Raw genomic sequence first — 26,156 nt, 5'->3', positions numbered from 1 at the left:
GGCTCTGGCCTTCTACTTGGATAGGACCAAGCAATTTTGAAGATCAGCCAGGTTGTTCATCTTCTTCGCAGATATATTCCAGGGATCTATGATTTCTGCTCAGAGACTAGGGATAGTTTATCGATAGGATACCTGCCTTCCCTTTCCCTCTGCTTTGGACTGTTCTCTGTGGAGACATTTGGGTAGAAAAGAAACCCAGGGCAGTTCACCCGGGCATCCCTGTGTAGCTTTAGAGTTTGGCAGTAGGAGGCAAAGGCGCATGTGTAGGCTGAATGGGCACTGCTAGAAGAAAAACCTCTAATGACGGGCACGAGAGGCACATGTGCACCTGAAGTGGCGCTAGGGTGACCAGATGTCCCAATTTTATAGGGACAATCCTCATTTTTGGGCCTTTTCCTTATATAGGCTCTTACTAATCCCCCACCCCTGTCTCAGTTTTTCACATTTGCTGTCTGGTCACCCTAAGTGGAGCAGCCATAGTGGGACACAGTTCAAAAGACTGCAGTTATTACAGAAGGCCAGTAACCTCTACTTATGTCTGTTTGACCTTTAGAACTAGTACTGAAGTAGCTGCAGATTTATACTGGGGCAAAAATAGCAGAATTTGGCTCTGTGACTTGTAGATACACACGGGCAGAGGCACTCTTGTGCACAACCTTAGCTTTTGCGTTTCCTAACTTTTAGGTGTGGATTGTACAATTTTCTCAGTCATTGGATAATTTTTGTATTTAAAAGGACTTGAAATCAAATTTTTTACAAAAGAGTTAAACACAGTTTTACATTTTACTCTCGGGTCCCCCTGCCAACGTTTTGTCACTTGAGTCACACTTTCCTGTTATTTAAAATGCTGTTCTGTCTCCCGTTGCTGTGTGGAAGCCTGACATAAACAGGGGAATGTGATTCGCTGCATTTGGCTGGTGCTAGGAGGTAGTGAGAATGACTGTACACAAGGTGTAGTCAAAGACACAACGCAATCAAACAGAAACAATGGAGGAAATAATAGATTTCTCTAAGCTGTCATGGTGACAGTCAGTACTTGTATTCATAGTAACTAAGCCATGTCAGACTGCAGGGTGGCTTTTCAGTTGATCCTGTCACTTTGATAACGTTCATTGATAAGGCATAGAAAGGACTGATGCAGTTTATAATCGTTCTCATTTGGATGGCGTGAGTGAAAGGCTGTACTAAACCACACTAAGCAAGACTCTTACGAAGGATAACCCCAGTACACTTGCTGGCTCTGAAGGCCTAATTTCCCTTGCTAGCTCATGGCTTAATGTGACAGAAAATTCAAGTCATAAAGTGGGAATACAGAGCAAAACAAACCCAATGGAAAACATTTAATTAATGCCTTCTTTCAGATTCGTGACCAATGCACTAAAATATGCAGGAGCCCACATCGGAAAGGAAAGGAAACAGGCTTGTACTCCCTGTAATAGAATATTATCTGACAAACACTTTTGGAAATACATTGCAAAAAACCTCACTTCAGTCATTCTTTAATAATGAGACATCCCCCACCCTGCCCCATGCCCCAGCTGTTAGTTTTGGCTCCCTGCCCTCCTCCCCACCCTCTCTAGCATGCTTGTTTACCGTTCTGTGCTTTCCATGGCATGTAGAGCAATCTCCCTGTATGTGACAGCCAGGGACCTGACCCGGAGCATTCTGAGTTTCTAAACCTGAAGGGTAAGTGGCTTGTCTCAGAAATTGACAATGACACCGTGTAAGAGATGTTGTTAGTTAGGAAGAGCATGGTGTGGCATGTAAGTCTGTGTTTCAGACAAAATCTTGAAGTTTCACCTAGGCCTATAGACAACTGCAGTGTAGCTGTCTGTTGGTACCCTCGCTGGATGTTCCCCAGCTGTCTTGTACTCTAATCCACCCTTAACATAGTACAGATCTGCTCGCTCTCCATTTTCAGTGTACATGGAGCCCCTAAGCCTGCTCTTCCTCCTGCCCCAATAATGGCCAGATGTAGAAGATGGTCTTGGCCAATCAGGCACGGATCAAATCAAGGAAATGAAAAGATTTCTGTCCCAGTCCAGCCTATGGGGGAATCTTGTCTAATAAAAGTCTCACAGTCCAAAAAAGTGTCTTGTTGAGTGCTGAGGCTGGCAGCACCTACTTGGGACCTTCCGTAGTCTTCCGTGACATGGTAGCCAGCATGTAATTTCTGCTGAATAGAGTCCTTGGGGGGCAGTGTTTTCAGCTGCAAGTACCGTACATCTGTGTTTGTACCCAAGATTTCAGCTTGCTATACTTGCCATACTAAACTCAGGATCATTAGCATGGACAATGGAAGCCTCCACGTTCTACTGTATAGATCCTTTGGTGTAGTAGATTTGGTATGGCTGTGTTGAAATGCAAATCTAGGAATCTCAGCAAGTCCTGCTGTTGCCATTAGCCAAAGAGCAGACAAATAATGTAGATAAATAATAGCAGCATAAAAATGATGGACTCTGCCTGCAATAGCAGACACTGCTACTGGCCGTGAAATTCCTCAGTGCCATTTCAAACAAGTGAACTCCTCTGGCAGGCAAATTATATGTATTTAAGAAGCATTTTATTTTGCATACCAGCTCAGAACAAATTCTTTGCGACATTAGTTGTGGTAAATATTCTAGTTCACTACTTAGTTTGTGGGGGATGTAGACACCTTTTCTGTAGACTCTCATCTTAAGCACTGAAAAGCCAGCTGAGGCGAGGCAGCATCAGTGTGAGTCCTTATGAAAGAATGCGATCTGGGTGCTAGGGAGGGAGTGGAGGTGAGTCACTAAAACCTAGTCTCTATCTTAAAATTTCTCATCATTGCACTTCCATTATTGCCGCTACAGCAGTGTGGAAAAGCTGGGAGCTCTAACACAGATGAGGTGCCCAGTGGCTGCTGATCTTTTAATCACCATGTGATCAATGTGTGCTCTGAGTCCATTTAGTCTAGCACCAGAGATCCCAAACTTTTTAGTACTGTGGCTTCCTTACAGATATTTTAAAACTTGGTGGCTCCCCATAGCCAAATACTATGTGTTTTTTTAAAAAAACACAAAATAACCCAACCAAGTACATTAGATTGAAGAGGAGGGTTACCAGAGTTTGGATGGTTTTGTGACTATATTCAACCACATACAGTTTAATTATATCATCGGATCTAATTTGGGATTTTAAAGCTATCATTTGAAAATATCAATTTTTTTGGCATGTTCAGATTCAGCCTAACATTTCCATGAGAAGAATGGGCCTTCTTCAGCTATTGTACCTGCTTTGACGACCGTCCCATAACACAGAAGCTGAGCCATATTGGCCCATCTGTGGCTTTATCATGCTTCAGTGCAAAATATTGACTCTTCTTCACTAGTTCTGTCAGTTGGTCCTGCATGTTTTCTACAATGTATTGACAGATGGCATTATTTGACTTGGAATGGTTTTCAGTGCCAGGGCGGTTCCCCAATCATAATGCTCTATATGTCTCTTGCTGCTGGAAGTAGAAGGTCTTCTACAGTGTATGCTGGGTTGCATTTTGCAGTGTGCATGGCCACAACAAAAGATGTTTCTAAGGCTTTTTGAGGAACAGTTTTCTTCTTTAGCAACATTCTCTCTGAATTTGCTATACGCTGAGTGGGCTACAAACTCCATTGAGCACTATATTTTTGTCCACAAGCTTACACTCTTTTTATATATAGATATATATATATATAGTATAGACATTATCTTAGAATTACATCAAATGCGTGACAGATAATATATGTGTACCCAGATAATATATATGTAGTAAGGTTCATCTTTACTGAGCACGACTTGTTGTTATGCTATATGCAGTGTTGTGGTAGCTGTGTTGGTCCCAGGATATTAGAGAGACGAGGTGGGTGAGGTAATAACTTTTATTAGACCAGCTTCAGGTCAGACCTAAAGAAGAGCTCAGTGTAGCTCAACAGCTTGTCTCTCTCACCTACAGAATTTGGTCCAGTAGAAGGTGGGTGAGTATTACCTCACCCACCTTGTCTCTCTTGTTACGTTTGATGTTTCTCTTGAATACCTGAGGTTTCATCTGTACTCAAGATATAGTTTCAGAATATATCATCGTACTCCTAAAAAGGGTAACTCCTGCGGGTTTTGTTTTTCCCTCCAGCCCCTAGCAACTATTGATTGAGATCTTGTTAATATTGTAAATGGGCATCTCTTGTGAACCATACAATTCTTAATTTGTATATGACCAGCCAGAGTGAGATTAGCTACTCCCCTAACCTGCAGGAATGATAACCCTAACTCCGTGTTCCCTACCAGGAGCGGTGCTAGGGTTTCTGGCACCCTAGGCAGAATTCAGGGGGTGGCATTTTGTGCGCTCCCCAGGGGGCGTGCGGGAGCTTCCAGTTCCACTCCCATCACACCGCCGAAGAAGGACCCTTCGCCGAAATGCCGCAGGCAACAGCAGCAGTCATTGAGCTGCTCAATTGCCTGCCGCTGTTTTCCGTGGCACGTCGACAGAAGGTCCTTCTTCATCAGGGCGATGGGAGCGGAACCGGAAGCTCCTGTGCTCCCCATGGGGAGCGCACAAAATGCCACCGCCCGAATCTTGGCTCTCTAGGAGACCACCTAGTGTCGCCTAATGGAAGTGCCGGCCCTGTTCCCTACCCATAGGAACCCTAACCCCAGGGCAGGAAGCCCTTACCATTAGAACCCCAGTCAATGTGTGGGGAGCCATATGCATAGGAACCCTAACTCCAGGGGCCCTAACCCTAGGGCAGGGAGCTCTATCTATACGAACCTTAACCCTAGGGTGGGGAGCCCTACCCATAGAAATCCTAACCCTAACTCCATGTGCCTTAGGAACACTAATCCTAGGAGGGAGTCCTACACACAGGAACCCTATGGCAGGGAGCCTTACACATAGGAATCCTAACCCTAACTTCAAGAACCCTTCTCTTAGGATCCCTAACTCTAAGTCCAACTGATCTGCTCATAGGAACCTTACCCCTAAGGGGAGCCATACCCATAGGAACCCTAACCCTAGGGTGGGGAGCCCTACCTATAGGAACCCAAACCCTAGCTCCAGGTGCCCTACCCATAGGAACCCTAACTCCAAATGCCTGCTTCATAGGAAGCACAGCACTAGGGTGGGAAGGCCCACCCATAGGAACCCTAACTACAAGTGCCTTACCCAGGAGTGAGGCAGTGTTACCTTTACCTGGTAACTGGTGAGACCATTATCGGAGGCTGGGTCCAGTTCTGGTGTCCACCCTTCAAAAAAATGTTGAAAAATTGTAGGGAGTTCAGGGAAAAACTACATGAATTTGAGATCGGAAAATCTGCCTGAGAGTGTGTCACTTAAGGAGCTGAATGTGTATAGTTTACCAAAGAGAAGGATAAGAGGTGATTTGATCAAAGTCCATCAGCTCCTACCTGGGGAGAAGATTTCTGATGCAGAGGCCTCTTTAATATAACAAACAAAGGCAGAATGGAAGCCAATGGCTGAAGTTAGACAAATTCAGACTTCAGATGAGATTCTCTTTTTTCAGAGAGGTGTAATTAACCTTTGGGACAACTCACCAAGGGACATGATGTATTTATCACTTGAAGTGTTTAAATCAAAATTGAAAGTCTGTCTAAACGATATACCCTAGAGGCGCCTTACTCAGCCATGTTTCATGGGGTGCATTATGCAGGAGGTCAAAGGAGTGGTTCCTTGTCCTGAAAACTTAGGAACTAGGTGTGTAAATGGCACTAGTGCCAAGGAGGGAGAGAAGTTATTTAAGAGGATCAAAAGGATTGTACCTCTCTTGCGCCATGTGGAGCACTCGCTTCCCAGTACATCCAGGTGCAGTTTCAGCATGTTGGTTTTATTTTATAAAGACATTACGTGGTTTGGGAACCTCCTCTCCTCTCTGCCTATACAGCGATATGGTGGCTGAGATCAGCTGAGTTGTGTTGTTGACCGTCCCTAAATGGTTGCCATTGAAGACGGAGGCCCGAGATAGCTCTGACCCCTATGAGTTTGCCAGAATCCACATTTCTTGGCATTCAGGCTTCTAGCTTCTTGTAAGCGAAGACTCTGAGTAAGGCCATGTCTATACGTACAGCGCTGCAGCGGCACTTCTGTACCAGTTCTCCCAGTCAGTGCTCGTTTCTCCAAAGCAGCTGCTCTGTGAACACCACCAGCAACCTGGAATTGGTTTTTTTTTTTGCTATGACTTTAGCAATTTGTCCTCAAAGAAATCGTCCTGCCCCTCTTTGTTGTGGTTCTTCCTGTGGCTCTGAAACGTTCACGAGAACAGTGCAGAACTGTGGAGACGCCGTACTTCTGTCAGATGGTGGACAGCAAAAAATGCTGCGCAGGTTTGCGGGCTTTAAAAAAGATTGTGTGAAAATGTTGAGATAGGGATGGAGAAAATTGCATGATGGGAACTTTACCCCTGTGCAGCTCATGTGTGCCCCACAATGCATTGCAAAAATTCCCCAGAAGGCATTGCACTGGAGGATGGCATGTGGCCCACTGGGACACCTACCCATAGTGCACTACACTTTGCATCAGCACAAACACTCCTAGTGAGTATGTGTAGCACCAAGGCAAGCAGCCAGTTATGCCTGCCCGCAAGCGATATACTAACTGTGACAGTTTTATACCTACGTAACTTGCGTCAACCAAAGTTTGTTGTGTATACATGGCCTCAGTCGTTCTGCAAATCTGGTTAAGGACCTCAGGATTTGACCATTATTATTACATACTGGTCCCTTCTGGCCTTAGAATCTATGAAGGGAGGTCATGTTATATTTTGTCAGTTTCTCTCAAAAGAATGCATTCTGATCTCTCCCCGGTGAGCAGGTAATTGCTCCAAGTTTTCCTCCATTTGTGTGAGGTGTAGTGCAAAATGCAAAGACGCACACAGCGACATTTCTATCCAGTCACATACCTTCACTCCAGGCTGTCGTTTTTGGACAGTCCAACCTGTTCTTTGTGTTTACCTGGTGGTTTGAGCCTGGTGAAGAGCACTCACATCACAGTTAAACAAACCCTGGTGCTCTGTACATAAGGGAGTGCACAGCCATTCCAAAGGTGTGTTATGAAGGCTGCAGTTCCTGAGCTTCTCAAAGACCAGCAGAGGAAGTCAAGGCCTTTTTAGGTAAGTTTTGATTGCGCCTTGAGGTGACTCCTTGGGTCCCCGGTTCTGTAGTGAAGGTAGGCAGTGCTTCACGGTCCGGAAAGGTGACTTTCTTCCATGGGACAACGTTCCTGGAGATGGAAAATAGCATACATGGCAGGATTTACAGTGACAGAAAGGGCAAGCTACTGAATCCCAGCTTGTAGCCAACAGAAGCTGCTGCCGCTGCTATTCACTTACTATGTACTTGCTCATGCAAAAGTCTAATTGAGTCAATGACAGTTTTATATGAGGAAGAATTCAAGGTTCTGGCTAATTTTTGTTCAGTATTTGCATTATGCCACGTGCGTGTTGGGTGCTTAGTTACATGCTGCACATGTTGAGTTTTTAAAACCCTGTGTTGTCCATGCTAGACACCAGTTCTGCTACCTAGTTGCTTCTGGGTCAGCCTGCTTCTTCCCACAGGCCTAGCTGCTCATATGGATGAAGCTTGGGAGCATTCAGCTCGCCTTGGGGGAACTATTCTAACATTGGTACAGATTTAATGGTATAGCCACAGTCACTATATATAGTATGAAGTAATGGATTGTCTAGATGAGGATATGGGGCGCGTGTGCAGAATTGGGGAACGTGATTTATAAATGAGGATTGTCCCTGTAGATCTGTGTGTGGTGCTGAGTCTTTTAATTCTTACTCGGAGAACACAAACCAGCTGGATAACCCAGAGCTCAATGCAAATCAAATAACATTTAATATGAATGTAGAACTAGGTACCGGTCTTCTCATGCTAGGCAGTGCTTGTAAAGCCACTTACAAACATGAAGTACAATTATCCCTATAGGTAGATTGTATTATCCAGTTTTATTCCCATGTAGCTTCTTTTGTTGATCTCACTGAGATTTCAAAATCCATCTGAGTCTGACTTGGGAGTATTATAGCAACATCCCCCCAAACACTGTTTCCTTGCACTGCCTTGTGCTGTTAAACTCTGAGGTACGAATCACTGGATGAACGACACAACACCTTGAGATTAATGGCAGCGAAGTCACCCTCTTTCATCATAGCTAAGGATCAGTTAACCGTAAGCCCCCACCTAAGGCAAAGGGCGTTTTGGACTGAGTAACTGGCTACAGTTTGAGTGTCATGGGTGGCAGTTTTATTTTGGGGGGAATGTAATCAAAATATTTGAGTGGGGAAGCTAGACATGTGAATGCTTCCTTGTAGGGGAGGGGCACTGGGGTGGAGGAGTGTGCGAAGAGGGTTTTGAGCTGTAGGGAGTGGGATAATGGGAATGGATGGTAGGGGAGCTGAGAGAGAGTGGGGATTCAGGCATGAGACCCCCAGCTCTTCCAATGCACCCCACAGCTCTGCCAGTGCACCGCAATACTGTATACTACCCCCTGCACTCTCCAGATTTTCCAGTGAACCTCAACCCCCCTGGACCGCTCAAAGTCTTTGGGTAAAAAAATGTAGACATGTGAATGCTTCCTGGGAGAGAAGAGGGCGATTGGGGGTGCAGGAGTGGGGGATTAGAGGTTTGGGGCTGCAGCAAGAGGAGTGGGGTTATGGGGAGGGGATAAATGGGGATGGGTGGTAGGGGAGGGGGAGTGGTTGGGGGCTAAGGTGAAGGAGGCTTGGGAGTTAGGGGGTGGAGGGGTGGGACAGTGGACTAGAGATGTGAGGGTGAGTTTCGGGAGTCCTGGGGGGAATAGTGACAAGGACATCTGTCAGCTCCACATTCTGCATGTTCTCAGATCTGGGGCACTCTTGCTCCTCTAGGGGGGTCTGAGTCCCCTCCCTGCCCCCATCATATGGTCTGGTTTATGGAGGCCTTGCCCATCTGGGAGTGCCAGAGTCCCTCTTGCTGGTGTGTGTGTGTGGGGGGGGTCTGGGTCTGGAGGCTCTTGTCCCTCTAGGGGAGTTGGACCTATGGCTGCCAACACTGTATTTCAAAAATGAGACTGTTTTCTTAGCACCCCCACTTCCCTCTCTTCCTGATATTTTATTATTATCACAATCGTTAATGAGCACTACTCACCGGCATTCCCTGCGGGAGTTCCTGCTGCACAGCCACGAAGGAACGAGGGACGTTCCTTCTAATAAGAGACTGGTGGTATCCCTAGGACCCCTACTCACTTCATGTGACCCAGGTTCTTGGGGGCTTGTCCTTTTGGGAGAGTCTCAGGCCCCTTCTCTGCCCCCACGTGAGGGAGGATCTGGGAAGGCCTGCCCCTTTGAGTGGGGAGCTGAGAACTGGTATGCTTCACACCCATCCCGCATGCAGGATATGATGCAGGCGCTGAGGCAGGCAGGGGGGGCTATGGAGAGGAATGCATTGGTTCACATGGCTCAGAGCTCTTGTTTCAGGCTGTATCATTTCCAGGGGCTTTTCTCATTCAATGAGACTATCACATTGACAGGAATGGGCCACTTCACCCCCCTCGGAGTCTCCTATGTTGCGGGTGGATGCGGAGAGAAGCCCTTTCCCTCTGGCCTTCCCGTTTAAAGGTGTTTGACAGTTTTTGGGGTGCCCAGGACTGAGTCACCTTGTTACCCTCTTCCTCTAGTGAGAGAAAGTCCTGCCTGTGCTAGCTGAGTGTTAGCCACTCACACTGGGCCAACCCTGCTTTTGCTCTGCAGGCTAACAAGAGGTGCACCCCAGTTCCCACATCCCCTTAAATGATTCCTCTCTGACATCCAGCCCCTAGCACTGGCTACTCACAGAGATCCCAGATCCTCTGCCTGCATAGGAGCCTGTGCCCCAGTTTATCAGCTTTACCTTAAATCACCACTCCTGTAAACCACACAGCACCGGTGAGCACTTAAAATAAAACGAAAGAAGGTTTAAGATGGAGATTCCACTAGAAACAGGAGCAAGTGACGGAAACAAATGGCTACATACAAAACCAAACAATAAGACTTGAACTAGGGGCAACACTTGTTAATAGTTACCTTTTCTGTAATAAGTCCTATAACTTTTCTAGCTAATATAAAAGGTTTCCCCCCTCCCAGAATTCAGTCTGTTGCAGAGATGGCTGGCTTCCCAGGAATCAGGATCCAGGCTTTCCTGAAACACCCCTGCACCACCAGATGCTTCTTCCCCACCCTGTGAGATACTGAGTCAGGCTTTTGTCTCTATTCGGAGACCTGCAGTCACCTGTCTGGTATAATTTCCCCTTTTTACCTCTCAGTGGTTTCAGTTGTTTTTCATGGTTTTCTGTTGATAGTTCTGTGAGGGGGCAAGGGTAGACAGCTGAGCCTTGCATTACGTTACTGGCTAACTGGGGAGGAGTGGCAACTCCCTCCAGCTTGAATAGCCATCCGCGACACACACATTTCCCTGCTGACTAACTTGTACTCCAAGCCTATTAGGCGTCATTTTCAATATTGTCACATTACTTCTTAAATATTACTCATACACACATCTCGCAACAATTAGGAATATTGATACATTACACGCTTTCAGTAGAGACCTCACATGCTCTTCTTTATAGATAAATACTATGAAAGCAGTATATTAGGTGTAGTGAGTTTGTCAGGTCTGAGACAGGAGTTGCTTGTAAAGGACAACCTTCAAGTCACCTCTCTTGCTAGCTTGAAAATATTGCCTGTAGACACAGTCCTCTGGGCTGAACTCTGACAAGGCCTTGCTGAATGGCTAAGTAAACACTGCGTTCTGCATCTTGTCTAGCTGCATCCCAGCCCAAGTCTCGGAGAATTCCCATCAGTTAATTAAGCATGGTTTCTCTTTGCTGAATCCAGGCTGGTTATTTTTAATCAAGCCGTGCTTTCTCAAGTCTCCTTCCCTTTGATCTTTTCAGAAATGTACACAGATATTCATCTCAAGTGATATCAAACCGGCAGCCCTGCAATGTCGTAGGATGCCCCGACTGTATAGATAATGACTTGGAGATAACTGCTCCCTCTCTGGTCTGTGCTTAGCAAGCTGTAAGCTGTCTGCTAGGAAGCTGATTTTCCAGACAGTTTGTTTTCTGCTCCTGTATTTGGGATGTGAAGGGTTGAACTTGATCGGAGTTCCTGGGATGTTTTAATAACCCCATTCCTGCCCCTTCCTGTGCCCAGGGCCGGCACCAGCCCAGCAAGCAGGTGCTTGGGGCGGCCACGGGGAAGGGGCGGCACGTCCGGCTCTTCGGCGGCAGGTTCCTCACTCCCTCTCAGAATAAAGGACCTGCCACTGAATTGCCACTGAAGACTGAACTTGTGGCGGTAGAGCTCCCGCAGATCGCCCCTTTTTTTTTTTCCGGGGCTTGGGTCAGCAAAAACCCTGGAGCTGACCCTGCCTATGCCCCACCTCACAGTTCTGAGCACCGAGGAGGGTCGGGCAGACTCCTCACACAGACTGCCAGGGGCATTATAATTCTCTCTGTACGTGTGCTGGTCACAAGGCTGAGAGAGGGAAGGCCATGGATCCTGGAACACAGTGGGACCTAGTGACTGACATCATGTCCCAGCAGACTGTTTCCGTGGTGATCTGCGTCTTGGCCCACTGCAGCAGTGTCCTTGTGCCGGTGTCCTTGGAGCCCTAGAAGCTGTGGAATCTCTAGGTCCATGAGAGTCAGCACAGAAGAGTTCTTGATGCGGATCCTTTGTCACAGCACTTGCAGGGGGCCTTGGGACGACAGGTGTCAATGTGCATCTGGCAACCTCAGAGCTTTCATCTCCAGCAACAATGCAGCTCACAGACTAAGACACAGGGGATGTTGCAGTCCAGGCTGTTAATTGTCTCTCGGTCTGAATTTGTATTCCACCCCCGACTCCTGGAAGTCTGGGTACCATCCGTACTGGTTGATCTGTGAACACAAGCAGGTGGAAGTGTCTCTTTCTCCTGCCCCCGTCTTGCACATGTAGGAGACAGTGGACTTTTGAGAGGAGACGAAAGGCAAGAGTTCCTCCCAGGTGGATCCAGCCTTCCTTCAGCTCATAGAGGACTGGACTACGGACCTGGGCCAGGTCCCACATGCCAACAGCTGTCTTGCCCAAGCTATTTGACTTTCACAAGACCCATTATCAACTGCTTTAATAAACACCGGGTTAGAGTGTGCCCCTCCATCCACCGGTATTATTTGTAAACCTATCCTGTTAGTCTGGGAAGATGTTTCTTGCTGGCTCCCCATGCCCGTCACACTTCCACATCCCTCTAGATTGGTGGGTTAGAGATATTTTCTCTTAATATTTGTTCCATTATTTGGTCAGGCTAAAAGTTGGACGACAGGACAGTAATGGCCGGGATCACTCTTCTGCTACTGTTAGAAATCAGTACGCCATTTGCTCTTCACCTCGGTCTACAGGCACAAGACACAGGCACCTGTTTTTGGCAGCCCACGGGGTCCTCTCCTGGGGCTATGTTCTTACACACAACCCTCTCTGGAAAGTGAATCCCTAAATCTCCATTTGATGGGGGTGTCCACCCCACACAAGACTTGAAGGAGTTAAGGTGGCTGAGGGGGGCAATGAACCCCTCAGACTGCACCTGGATGAGGAGCCAGGAAGCAGGGATTAATTAGACAGGGCTTAGCTGGACAGGAACAGGAGGGTCCTGTCTAAAGCCCAAGGAGTTGAGAGCAGCAAAGGGGGTGGGGGTGGGGGGGCTGTAGGGACATAATCTGCAGTCACTCCCTGGGAGGAGGGAGTCTGGGCTGGCAAACCCAGAGCAGGGGGAAAGCTAGAAAGACAGGAAAGGCTCAGGGGAAAAGCAGCAAGGGATGAGGTAGGACAGACCTTGGCTGCTGAAGTGAGGACCCCTGAGCTGGAACCTGGAGTAGAGGCTGGGCCCGGGTTCTCCTACCTGATATTGAGTGAGTAGCACCTGAGGCAGTGAATGAGAAGACTGCCTAGGATTGCTGGAGAAAGACTTTACATGGTCTCCCCTTTTGGGGGGTACCAGTGACCTGGCCGGAGGGCTGAGGCACAAAGAGGCAGCAGCAGCTCAGGGAGCAAGAGAGGGGCTGCAGACTGAGGCCTTGTCTACACCACGAAGTTGCAGCGCTGGTGAGGGAGTTATAGCGCTGCAACTTAGGAGGTGTACACATCTGCAGAGACAGAAAGATGGCGTTAAACCACGGGAAGGGGCATCGACCTTGCAAAACTAATCCCCAGAATGGCCAGGAGGAGGCACTATCTGGCAGTGAGAGTGCCCCATGACAGTCCAATTCTAGCTTTGCGAAAGGAATCTTCAGAAAAAAAAAATGCAGTGAAAAAAGTCTTGAATTATGTGTCTAAAATTACCCTAGAGTTATACAACAGTACTGGCACTGAACCAGAAAACTGTTAAAGACTCTTGGAACCTTTTCCACACAAACGATAATTGCCCAATGAAAACAGGATTCAGGGAAATATAAGCTGAAATCAAGCTACTCATTTTTGTTATAAATTATATTGACTCTGCAGTATTGCAAATTTAATGTGAATGATTTGACCCTGAAAGAATGCAGTGAAAGGCTGTCTACCACACTCACGTGGGCAGGGGAAACTGACTGATTCAAGCAAATCTGAGCTTTAGCTCTGGATGAGATTTCTCGGTGTTTTCAGACTGCCCCCTGCTTTTCATTGGGAGAGTTGCACAAGCCACTAGTGAAGTCAGTTAAAGGCTTTTAACCACCAATTTTTAGTTTCTTATGTTAACAAGATAGAAGCCATCTTTTCTACACAATGGTAAACCAGAGAGTCAGATCTGTTTTCTTCATTGCAAGCTGCTTTTAGAATCATAGAGGGTAGTGATGGTGAAAAAAGGTATTGAGTCCATCCCATAAAAGGATGCGTATATTATATGCATTCATTCAAGGTTTACACACACACGTATAATTAACCTATGGAAATTCCTGTCACAAGATATCATTGAGGCCATGTCCTCAGCAGGAATCCAGAAATGATTAGACATTAAGTAATGATTAGCGTTAAGGTTGAGGGCACATATCAGTGAGTTAAAAGGTAAAAAGTAACTTACACAACCGTTCTAGTTATAACAAGCATTAAAATCCCAGGAAATTCAGAGTTAAGATTGGATTTAAAAGGAGCCCCAACATTTATAAGTAAGGAAAAACACTGTTAATGTGCCCAAATAATCTTAACTCTGTCCAATAGCAATGCTAGTCTCCAATTTTTCCTTCACTGATTTTTTGCTGCCTACCAGGAGAGTTGGGAGACAGCATGTACACGATCACCTGGTTTTATTCAGGGGCTTGGTCTACACTACGCGTTTAAACCGATTTTAGCAGCGTTAAACTGATTTAACACTGTACCTGTCCACACTACAAGGCCCTTTATATCGATATAAAGGGCTCTTTAAATCGGTTTCTGTACTCCTCCCCGACGAGAGGCGTAGCTAAAATCGGTATTACCATATCGGATTAGGGTTAGTGTGGCCGCAAATCGACGGTATTGGCCTCCGGGCGGTATCCCACAGTGCACCACTGTGACCGCTCTGGACAGCAATCTGAACTCAGATGCAGTGGCCAGGTAAACAGGAAAACCCCATGAAATTTTGATTTTCATTTCCTGTTTGCCAGCATGGAGCTCTGATCAGCACGGGCGGCGATGCAGTCCCAAATCCAAAAAGAGCTCCAGCATGGACCGTACGGGAGATACTGGATCTGATCGCTGTATGGGGAAACAAATCTGTTCTATCAGAGCTCTGTTACAGAAGATGAAATGTCAAAGTGTTTGAAAAAAAAAATCTACAGGCTACACAGTGCTGCGTGACAAGAGTAACGGGAAGCCAGAGACTCAAATGGACGCTCATGGAGGAAGGGACGGGGTACTGAGGACTCCAGCTATCCCACAGTCCCCAGCAGTCTCCAAAAAGTATTTGCATTCTTGGCTGAGCTCCCAATGCCTGTAGGTTCAAACTCATTGTCCGGCGTGGTTCAGGGAATAGCTCGTCAATTTACTCCCCCCCCCCACGTGAAAGAAAAGGGAAAGAAATCTTTTCTTGACTTCTTTCAATGTCACCCTATGTCTACTAAATGCTGCTGGTAGACGCGATGCTGCAGCAGTGAAGAGCAGTATCCACTCCTCTCCCCTGCCCGGTGGCAGACGATGCAGTAGGACTGGTAGCCATCCTTGTTATCAACCCGTGAGTGCTCCTAGCTGGCTTAAGGTGAGGCTGGCCGGGAGCGCCTGGATGAAAATAGGAATGATTCTCGGTCATTCCCAGTAGATAGTACAGAATGGCTGGTAACCATCCTCATCATAGCAACTAGGGGCTGAGTTCCATCACCCCCCTCCCTTTCATATGTAAAGAAAAGATTCTGTCCTGCCTGGACTATCATAGCAGCGGGATGCTGGGCTCTTCTCCCCCGCACTGCTTAATGTCCTGCCTGGACTGTCATAGCGGCGGGAGGCTGCCTCCCCCTCATTTTATCTCACTAACAAGTCACTGTTTCTTATTCCTGCATTCTTTATAATTTCATGACACAAATGGGGGGGACACTGCCACGATAGCCCAGGAAGGTTGGGGGAGGAGGGAAGCAACAGGTGGGGTTGTTGCAGGGGCACCCCACGTGAATGGCATGCAGCTCATCCTTTCTGCGGGATCTGGCATGGAGCAGCTGTGCTCTCTGATATACTGGTTCTCTAGCACACTTGCCCCATAGCCTAGGCAGGACTGACTCTATTTTTAGAAACCATAAAGGAGGGATTGACTCTGGGAGTCATTCCCATTTTTGCCTTTGCGCCCCCGGCCTACCTCAGCCAGGGGCACCCATGATAGCAGCAGACAGTACAGAACGACAGATAACCGTCATCTCATTGCCAATTTACACCAGCAGCAGACGGTACAGAATGACTGATAACCTTCTCTGCTATCATGCAAAAGCAAATGAATGCTGCTGTGTAGCGCTGGAGTATTGTCTCTGTCAGCGGCATCCAGTACACATACGGTGACTGTACAAAAAAAAGCTGAACAGGCTCCATGGTTGCCATGCTATGGCGTCTGCCAGGGCAATCCAGGGAAAAAGAGCGCGAAATGATTGTCTGCCGTTGCTTTCCTGGAGGAAGGAATGACTGACAACATTTACCCAGAACCACCCGCGACAATGATTTTTGCCCCATCAGCCACTGGGCTCTCAACCCAGAATTCTAAGGGGCGGGGGAGACTGCGGGAACTATGGGATAGCTATGGAATAGCTACCCACAGTGCAACGCTCCGGAAATCGACGCTAGCCTCGGACCATGGACGCACACCGCCGAATTAATGTGCTTAGTGTGGCCGCGTGCACTCGATTTTATACAATCTGTTTTATAAAACCGGTTTATATAAAATTGGAATAATCCCGTAGTGTAGACGTACCCAGGGTCTGTGAAAGGCAGTACCAGCATTTCCCTTTAACATCTTTTCACCAGAGTTTGCAATGTTGCTGTCAAAACCCCATCTCCTCTGAACTCTAGTGTACCAGGTGTCAGTCCAGGAGTGATTTTGCTCTTGGCTGCTCTATCGAGGAATCCATTCAGTTTGATGGTATTTTGAAGAGAAAAAAACAAACAAAGTTACAAGTGCCGAAAGAGACTGAAGCTTAAAAATTGGCTGCTGAGTATCTGGCATCGCTTTGGATGGAAGTTTTCTATGGAGTTGTGCTGTGCCAAGTTAGTTGTTCAGCGCAATCACGCAGCCTCATGCCAGCTAGATAGTAAATAAAAAATTGCAGGATGATTGTCAGTAAGTACCAGCATTCATAGACAAAAGGGCTGTAATTTATGGTAATAATGTGCTTGGGTCCTGGACTGCTGAGGATCCATGTTAATAACTTACTTCCTAGGGGTAACAGTTTCAAAAGCTCCTCAGTCACTTGGGAGCCTGAGAGTTAGGCTGTTAAGGGCCAGATTTTTAAAGAGGTTTCTGTGCCGAAGATGTAGATAGGCCAGTGGAGCCAAGTGCCTTGACACTCCTGAAAATACCACTAGGTGGTATCTGTATCTTTAGGTGCCTAAAATCCTTTCAAAATCTGGTCCCTACATCTATTTTGAAAATGTGGGGACAGGGAAGAGAGGGGAGCATGCTGTCAAGGTGGGGCCATGACAGCCAGGGGGCTGGTGCGGATGGAGTACCTATCTGCTCTTAAAATATCAGGATTACACCCCTGCTTAGACTCGTAAGTCACTTAAGTGTTTTTGAAAATTTTTCCTTGTGCTTTTTTAATCCAGGAAGTGTCAATATATGCATAGATATGCTAGAAATGTGGAGCTGATATCACGTGATGGATTGTGGGAGAAGTGACGAATAAAATGTATCATACACCTTGGATATTTCACCATCACTCTGCCCATTAATCCATCTCCCTCCTCCCATCCCCAGTTATCCTAACATTCTGAACAACCAAGCAGCTCAAATACCCACCACTGGTTTTATTGTAGAGAATATTCCCTGCTTTTCCTCCAAATATGGAATCTTCCTCCCCTCCTAACCCCCACCCCCGCAAAACAAACAAAAAAAAGTAATTACTCCTGCCCAAGGCCCAGGATAAGCAACGTTCAGTCCTGAACCACCAGCAAGGTCTGATAGCTTGCAACCCCACACAGCTGGAAGAGGAAGCTTTATCCTGTTGGGGAGTGGAGACTCCCAGTTTTCCAGCAGGGGCAGTACATTCACTTTTAGCCCTGGAATATCCCAAGATAGAGCTGCTCTTAAAATTGTGGTCATGTTATGGAAAGAAAATGAGATCATTTTTAGAGTGTTATATGACTCCTCTGTGCCTGGTGCACTTGGACTAAGACACCTGGCCGTGGTAGGATAAAAATGATACCTAATACCAAGTTAAAAAAATGATCTGAAGCATCTGTAAAATAGATGGGTAGGTAATAACCTTACGAGGACATGTATGTCTGATCCAAAGTGACCGTTTGCATCCCTTATGAGAACAGACTATAGTGACAGTGCTTGGCAGTACCACTGAAGGGTATCACAGTATTTCTTGTAAGGGCTGATAGATATCACATTGTTTCTTTTCTGCTTCCATGTCTTTCCTTCTTTATACCTATAGTTAAATAAATAAATTTGAGCGATTCAGTTACACCACACACTAACTAAAACACAAGGGGTTCCCAGCTGAACCTCTGTCGCTAGGGAAGAATGAGCTTTGATTGCATCCTGACACGTGGGTCCTCTACAATCTCTAGCAGAGCTCCAGAACCTCTGTTCCTGGTGGTGATGATGCAAGCAGGCAGGAACCCACTGATATTCAGGCTCCAGCATCAATTACAGCAGAGCCCTGATTAAGGGGTGGGGCTTCCCTGATTAAGGGCCCTATAAAAGAGGAATTAGTTAGGGAAGAGGACTGAACTGAAGAACTCAAGGATCTGAATGTGACGGAGGCTTGGAACTACTTTAAGTCAGAGTTACAGAAGCTATCTGAAGCCTGCATCCCAAGTAAGGGGGAAAAATTGTTAGGGAAGGCTTACAGAGTTGGATGAGCAAGCATCTCAAACAGATTATTAAGAAAAAGCAGAAAGCCTCCAAGAAATGGAAGATGGGATGGATCAGTAAAGAAAGCTACACCTTGGAGGTCAGAAAGTATAGGGGAAAAGTGAGAATTGCCAAAAGCCAAGCACAGATGAACCTTGGAAAGGAAATTAAAACAAGAAGTTAAAGGTTCTGTAGTCATATAAATAAAAAAAAACAAGGAAAAAAGAAGTGGAACTGCTAAGCACTGAGGATAGAGTGAAGATTAAAGATAATCTAGGCATGGCCCAACACATAAATGAATACTTTGCCTCAGATTTTAATAAGGGTAATGAGGATCTCAGGGATAATGGCAGGGTAGCAAATGGAAATGAGTATATGGAAAGAGAAATTACTGCATCTGAGGTTGAAGTCAAACTCAAACAGCTTAATGGTACTAAATCCAGAAGACCTGGATAATCTTCATCCAGGAATATTAATGGAACTGGTGCATGAAATTGCAAACCCAATGGCAAGGATTTTTAATGAATCTGTAAACTGAGGGGTCGTACCCTGTGGCTGAAGGGTTGTTAGTACAGTACCTATTTTTAAGAAAGGAAAAAAGTGATCCAGCCTATTAGTTTGACCTCAGTTGCATGCAAGGTTATAGAACAAATTTTGAAGAGAAAGTAGTTAAGGACATAGAGGTAAATGGGAACTGGGATAAAACATGTGGTTTCACAAAAGATACATTGTGCCAGACCAACCTGCTCTCTTTCTTTCAGAAGATAACTGATTTTTTAGACAAAAGAAGTGCAATAGATATAATTTACTTGGATTTCAGAAAGGCATTTGATTCGGTTCCACATTTGTACAAAGTCTAAATTTTGGGTCAAAAAATTGAGTGCCCCTTGCAGACCATGTAAGCTTTGGAATGAAGTACTGTGAAGAACCCCTGGTTCCTTGGTAGGATCTCTTTCTCTGTTCTGGAACAGAATGCAATGACATGGGTATTGGAATGCTAGTACTGTAAGCTGAAGCAGTGAAAGTGCCCTGCTGTTCTCTAATATATATTGTGATGTACTTTGTTCTTGTATGACAAGAAACTTCTAGATGAAGGGTGACTGAGGGTATGTCTACACAGCAAAGAAAAACCTGTGGCTGGGACCCTCCCACCCTGCAGGGTCCTAGAGTCCGGTCTCAAGCCCGAGCCCAGAAGTCTTCAAAGACCCACAGCACAAGTAAGCGCCAGCCGCGGGTCTTTCTTTGCTGGGTGGACATACCTTCAGGGGCTGCCAATAGCCAAGTCATATATAGGTATGAAATATGAATAAGAATGTGAAACACGCTGACCGGACTTGTGTTCCCTTTCAGAGATGCTCTAGATGCTGCTAGGACACTTTATAACCGAGTGGATGAGGGTGTCCACCTACTGGTGATGTTGTCAAACAAACGCATCCAGGAACTGGAGCTAGTGATGGAATTCGAGGCTTTTGAAGAAGGTTTTAGGGAGGTAAGACCAGTTTGTCATTTGTTGTAGTGATTAGCCTTGACTGCATGTCCCACAAAGGTGGCCAAGTATTTAATCCCAGTTTACGTCAGGGTTTGAACCAGGTGGTAGTAAATTAACACAGAAAGGGTCCCAAAGGGACATGCCTTCAGATCACAAAAACACTCCATAAGCAACTTGGCGTTTAGTAGTTTCTGCCCAGGTTGAGATGGGCACTACCCACCTGATAGCATTCAGGGACCCGGCATTCCTGTACTAACGAGACATACAGACTTGGGGCTAGCTTTTCAGATGTGCTGAGCACCAAGTCAGCAGGTACTCTGTATGCTCAGCACTTCGGAAAGTCCAGCCCCAAGCATGTGACCTTCATACCGGTTTGACCTAGTATAACCCCATTAATGTCAGTAAGGTTCCCTCTGATACACACTGGTGGAAATCAGATTACTCCCTTAGAGTGCAGAGATCTCCTGGCCAGGAGCACAAACACATGGTGTTTCCCATGGAGCACTGCAGAGAAACTCTTCTGGAGGTACCGCTGAGGAACCCTTCCCCCGTGTCAGAGGAGGCCAATGGGGGCTCGTTCCATCCCTTCAGAGTGAGCAGAGCCATCTCAGCCCCCAAGGTGGGAATGGGATTAGGGAGGGTGTTTGTAGGGAAGGCAGATGAAGACCAACACAGTCCTTAGCCAGGTGACAAAGTCTGACTATCCCTGAGGAGATGAGCCCAGTGTCAGTGATTGGCCTGTGATGAGGAGCTGCTAGGAATAACATGGATACCAGAGATTATATTGGGCACTGTGTTCAGGAAATAAGACAGCAGATATAGGGCCCCAGATAACCACATAGGTGCGACTCCATTGCTGTGTTCACGGTAATGCCGTTGCTCCTCATCCTTCTGCCAGGCAGAAGTAGGAGTGGGGCGCAGGAGATGTGACAGCAAAAGGAGCTTTGGCAGCAGGAGCAGTAGGAAGATAGGACCAGCCCAGGAGTTGCAGAGCTTTCATCCGACTGCTGTTTGCCCAGAAGCACAGACCTCAAGCAGCCACTCACTTTGCTTATGCCTAAGGCCCTGTGAGCAACAGCGGAGCGTAGCAATTATCCAGAGACCTAACGTGGAAAAGGTCCATGTGTAAAGCAGGAGGCATACACTGAAATGCTGAGATTTGGGGAGAAATGCTCATGCATTCTTTCCAATGATTAAATGACCAACCTCAGCAGAGAAGCTCTCTGCTCTTTCCACACAAAGGCCTGCCTTGCACAGCAGCACTGAGTGACGACTAGCACAACTGCTTTCCCCTTTTTCTCCTAGGTCAGCATTTGGATCGAGAACGTTGGCGGGAAGCAGCTAAAGGAAATGATTGACCTGGACGATTCTTTGGAGCTGCTGCTTCGAGCACAAAAGCAGTTCAGGGAATTTGATCTTGTTGCCAGTGTAAGTGTTCTCGGATTGGAAAGAGGGGCAGAACAGTTTGTGGTGGGAAAGAACACCCCTGCCTGCCACAATAATGGGGGAATTGGCTGGCGGGTGCCGCCTGCCAGGCTGATTCATAGTGTGTGCTGAAACCGTCCTGGGGGCACATCCCACAGATCAGGCTTAAACGACCTCTGACCTACACTGGGACAGAGTGAGCCGTACACTCAAGGCTGGAGACACAACACATTTGTGGATAGCGCTGAGAGAGCTGTTCCTCCTGGAAGGCTGTGGAGTAGAGTCTGCCTTAGTCTCTGCCTACGTGGGCTGAGGATTTCATTGAACACGTGTTTCAGAGAGAGACTTTATGTAAGTTACATCTGTGTCTCTGAACAACGCCACCCGGACCTTCATGATGCCTCCTGTCACATTCCCCTGTCCCCTCTCCAAACTGCCAGCGATGTGTGCCTCCCGCACCACCTTCCCATTCCTTTCCTTTGCCCATCACTCACTCCAGGACTTTTTCCATACTGTCCATATGTTTGTAACCCTTCCGCTAAGCGGTTTCAGCAGCAACCAGGGCCGGGTTCAATATCCAGGGGTCCTCTTAACATTACAAAGCAGAATTGGCTCGAGCCCCCACCCAGTAATCTGAGAAAACTAAACTTCACCCCGGGTGCCTCTTGGAGGCAGTACTTCCCTGCTGGCAAGCACTGGCTCTGTGTATGACAAAAAAAAACTTATTATTGAAGTGAGAGGAAACGGCATTCATTTGGGAAAATACTGCAACACCAATTCAAAAGCTTGTACTCCTTAAGTGAACACCCACTCCACAGTACATTGGGCAGTGTCCTTTGCCTCAGTTTCCCACCTTTCGATGTGAAAGTCCAATGAATGAATGTCCCTTCAATACACCACTCACGGTTGCAGGGCCACCCTTACCCATGTGCAAAGTACGCAGCTGCATAGGGCACCAGGAAATTTGGGGCACCAAATTTCCTGGTGTCCTGTGCAGCTGCGTGCTGCTCCAGCCCCTGCTCCACCTCTTCCCACCCCTGCTCTGCCTGCTCCACCCGCACCCCTTCCCTGCCTCAGCCCCGCCCCGCTCCCACTCCCCTGAGCTCTGCAGCAGGGCCAGGGCTGCACTCACCAGCGGCAGGAATGCAGCGACCCAACCCCAGACACGCCGCTGGTGAGTGCTGGGGGGTAGTTCCCCCCTGCGGTGGCCCGGGGTCCTCCCTCCCCTGTGGAGGCCTCAGACCAGCCCCCCCCACTCCCTCCAGCAGAGGCTGCCCCCCCTGCGAGGGGGGAGGGCTGCATAGGGCCCCAGAATAGCTGGGGATGGCCCTCCATGGTTGGTAGTCCGCAGTCAGCGAAGGCCAAGAGTTCAGAGACGCATTCGTGTAGGTACTCTGCCCCCACTGACCACTTGCTGCCACTGTTGTTATTGCTGCTGCTCGCTGCCAGCTGTGCACTATTGTGTTCTGGGGTTCCACCACTCTGCCCGGCTCTTAGCGATTTCACTAGGCAGCGGGGAACCTCACTGCTAGTGCCGTTGTCTTTCCCTGCAACAGTGTCCCCTCACCAGGTCCGCCCACATAAGGAGCGTTGTGTGAACATGCATAAGCGATGTAATTATAGCAGTGTATGACTGTCAGTGTAACTTGCGTTGACTTAACTCTGTCGTGTAGATATAGCCTGAGGATTGGCCCTGAGACCTGATTGTCAGGGCTGTCAGGTTGAGTGATCACTGAACAGAAACGAGGACTCTCCCCTGAGCCTGATCAGCTCTGTCTTTAAATACTGGAGAGGGGTGAGTCAAATGGTGCCCAGGGCTTATTAAGCAGAGTTCACGCCACCAGGAAGCAACCCCTGCCCCTGCCCCCTCTGACTTTCACCAAGACTTGGCATCCCCATGCCTTGCTTAGCAAGTGGGGTCCAGCTTAGGGGACTCCCTCAATCAGGGCATGGAAGTACAGTTCTGCTGCCCTTTACTCTTACAATCCAGATAATTTTTCATTACTCCTGCGATCAGAACTGAAGTGACTTGTAACCCAAAACCAGCCAAAATTGATACTTTGGCAGAGCAGGTTTATGTGTTCAAATACAGTCTTCTCATGAAGTCTTCCCCCGCTCCCCACCCCAGTTCACCACTTGGTGTCAGGAGAGAGCTCATTCAGACCTTGCTTACATGTATAAAACACCTTCCTGGTCCTGGTTCTCCAAGCCAGGGCTGCCTCCTCAGGCAAATTCCTCTGGAAAGCTCACCGCTTCCAAGCCATCTACAAGACAGTTATTGTGTGTACAGCTCAGTGGATGAGTCACATGTCTGTTCATGGGACGGGAATGTTTACAGACATTTCCAGGATGTGAAATGGATTTTTTGAACTCACTTTAGGTTCTTGAAACACTTCCATTTCTTTCATCCTAAATAGCCTGTTGTTATGCAGAAATTTTATGCTGAAGCTACAGATTCACTGCATCTAATCTGAACTTCCCAATTTAATGGGATGCTGATAAAGAATGAATGCCCGAGAGAGCTACTGTTTTGCATCTCTGCCGTCCCAAGCGCGGCAGGCAGGCTGCCTTCAGCGGCTTGCCTGTGGGAGGTCCCCGGTCCTGTGGATTCGGCTGCTTGCCTGTGGGAGGTCCCCGGTCCCGTGGATTTGGCGGCTTGCCTGCGGGAGATCCCCCGGTCCCGCGGATTCGGCGTCCCTGCTGCCGAATTGCTGCCGAATCTGCAGGACCGGCAGACCTCCTGTAGGCAAGCCGCCGAAGGCTGCCTGACTGCCGCCCTCACAGGGACCGGCAGGGCGCCCCCCACGGCTTGCCACCTCGGGCACGTATTTGGTGTGCTGGTGCCTGGAGCTGCCGCTGGGTTTAGCTAGTCCTAATGGTTCCCAGGGGCTTTGGAAGTCTCCTGTGGTCTGTGTTTCCAGGTCTCCAGTGCAGCACACTTATCCACAACTGTAATTTTCTTTCAGGAATATTGTAGAAAGGGACAGGAAGTGTTAAAGAAGCTGGACAGGTGGGAAGATTTTTCCTCTGCAGACTTGCATGTTTATGGACTCAAGCTGCAGACATATAGAAATGAGCTGGAGGAGTTCTGCACCCGACTGGATGACACCAGAAGTCGGATTGGAGAGACAGTCAGGCTGTACGAATTCTTCGACAAGGTAAGGAAACAAAGCACTGAGCTTTGAGTAGGGGAAGGTATGTGCCCATGAAAGGACATTTTCAATGGGGAATAGAGGGAAGACTCCATAGTTTTCCTCTGGTCTAATTCTTCTAATCTCCAGGCCCGATGTGGTGGGCACATCCTTACAGTCAGCACCAGTGTCTCAGTTGGATAGAAGAGTCCTTGAGCAGTTAGCTTGGAGCCCAAGGGACCAGAGTTCTGGTGTCCTGCCTTTCAGCGCAGAGGAGGCTTCCAGGCCATGGCAATGCTGGTGTTCTGCTGAATAATGTGTCCTTCATGTTGTGGACAGTTACATGTGTTGATGTGTCATGCAGTCCCTTCATCTGCAACCATAAAAAGAGCCAGTTCTCTGTTCTGGGCAAGTCCATGCAACGAAACCAGGTCTGAGAATATAGTGCCCAGAACCTCGGGGGTGATGGCAGCTGGCTGGTGAGTAGGGTTGCCAATTTTGTTTGGATGTATTCCTGGAGGTTTCATCACATGATATAATATTTAACTAAATATTAGTCTTTAATTCCTGGACGATCCTGGAGGGTTGGTGAGGCCCATGGGGAGTGAGTTGGAACAAATGGCATGGGGAGGCCAGGTGCCGTGCACATTGTACAGGAGTCCTGAGTGCCCAGAATTCTCGCTCCTTTGCTTTGACGTGAACTCGGTCTGCTGCCATTGGGGGCTTGGTGCAGGTTAGTTTCTGAGGTCGCCGATGCAGAAACGAGTTTCCATGTACATTTAAAAATCCTTGACGAGTGTAAAAGGCAAATGACTCCGTGTTCTATTTATTTCCCAGTTGTACAAACACTGTGTATTGAAATTCTCAAATTCCAGAAAGAATCAGACCCTTCCAGTTAAGCTGTTCCAGATGTAGGCGCCGCTTAGACGCCGTCTCTCTGAATTGCCTTGGCAGCCAGAGGTGTTCAGGGTGTGTGTGTGAATGCTGCTAAACACGAAAACATTCAGAAACAGGCTCCAGCATGAAGGGGTGAAGAGGAAGTGGCCCAGGATATTGCTGTGCGGCAGTAAACAGGGTGGTTGTTTGGTGACAGTCTCTGCACATGCGTGTTCCCCCATCCCGGGCTATGCTCTGCCCTTGGTCCTTCATTGAGGGGAGGTTACATGTGCATAACAGGGTTTAAAAGAGAGCTACATAAATTCATGGAGGTTAAGTCCATTAATGGGATTGAGACTGGGACCTCTGGAGCTAAATGCACGAGCCAAAAGCCATGTGGCTCTTAGCTAAGGCTGTAAAGCAGACTCATCAATCTATTTCCAAGTGGTCTCGGTGCCATTAGATGGGACAGAACACCACACTCAGAAGGAGTGTGGGGTTACATACTTCTCCTAGCTGAGGAAGCACGTCCCAAACTTCAGAGACTCCCCAGTTGAAATCCTGGATGAGTCTCCACTTGTAACACTAACAGACCCCGTTCGTTGGCAGGCAGGATCGAACTTGGGGCCTCTGGAGCTAAATCATGAGCCTCTACCACAAGAGCTAAAAACCTATGGCTGTTAGCTAAGGCTGTAACACAGACTCATTAATCTCTCTCTAAGACGTCT

At 47.5% G+C, this 26,156-nt stretch overlaps 1 protein-coding gene across 2 annotated transcripts in view; it reads left to right on the top strand.

The window, feature by feature from the left end:
* Positions 1–26,156, top strand: part of PLEKHG4 (pleckstrin homology and RhoGEF domain containing G4) — a 165,290-nt gene that overhangs the window by 90,615 nt on the left and 48,519 nt on the right. For both annotated transcript variants that reach the window (XM_050923147.1, XM_050923146.1), the window contains 3 exons: positions 19,858–19,996; positions 21,302–21,424; positions 24,388–24,579. In XM_050923147.1, coding sequence (XP_050779104.1) covers positions 19,858–19,996; positions 21,302–21,424; positions 24,388–24,579 — 454 coding nt within the window. The remainder of the gene's footprint in view (positions 1–19,857; positions 19,997–21,301; positions 21,425–24,387; positions 24,580–26,156) is intronic.

This window comes from Gopherus flavomarginatus, chromosome 14, assembly GCF_025201925.1.
Source record: "Gopherus flavomarginatus isolate rGopFla2 chromosome 14, rGopFla2.mat.asm, whole genome shotgun sequence".
Taxonomy (NCBI): Eukaryota; Metazoa; Chordata; order Testudines; family Testudinidae; genus Gopherus; species Gopherus flavomarginatus.
The sequence above is the reverse complement of the archived record's forward strand: the minus strand, read 5'-3'. Positions and strand labels throughout refer to the sequence as shown.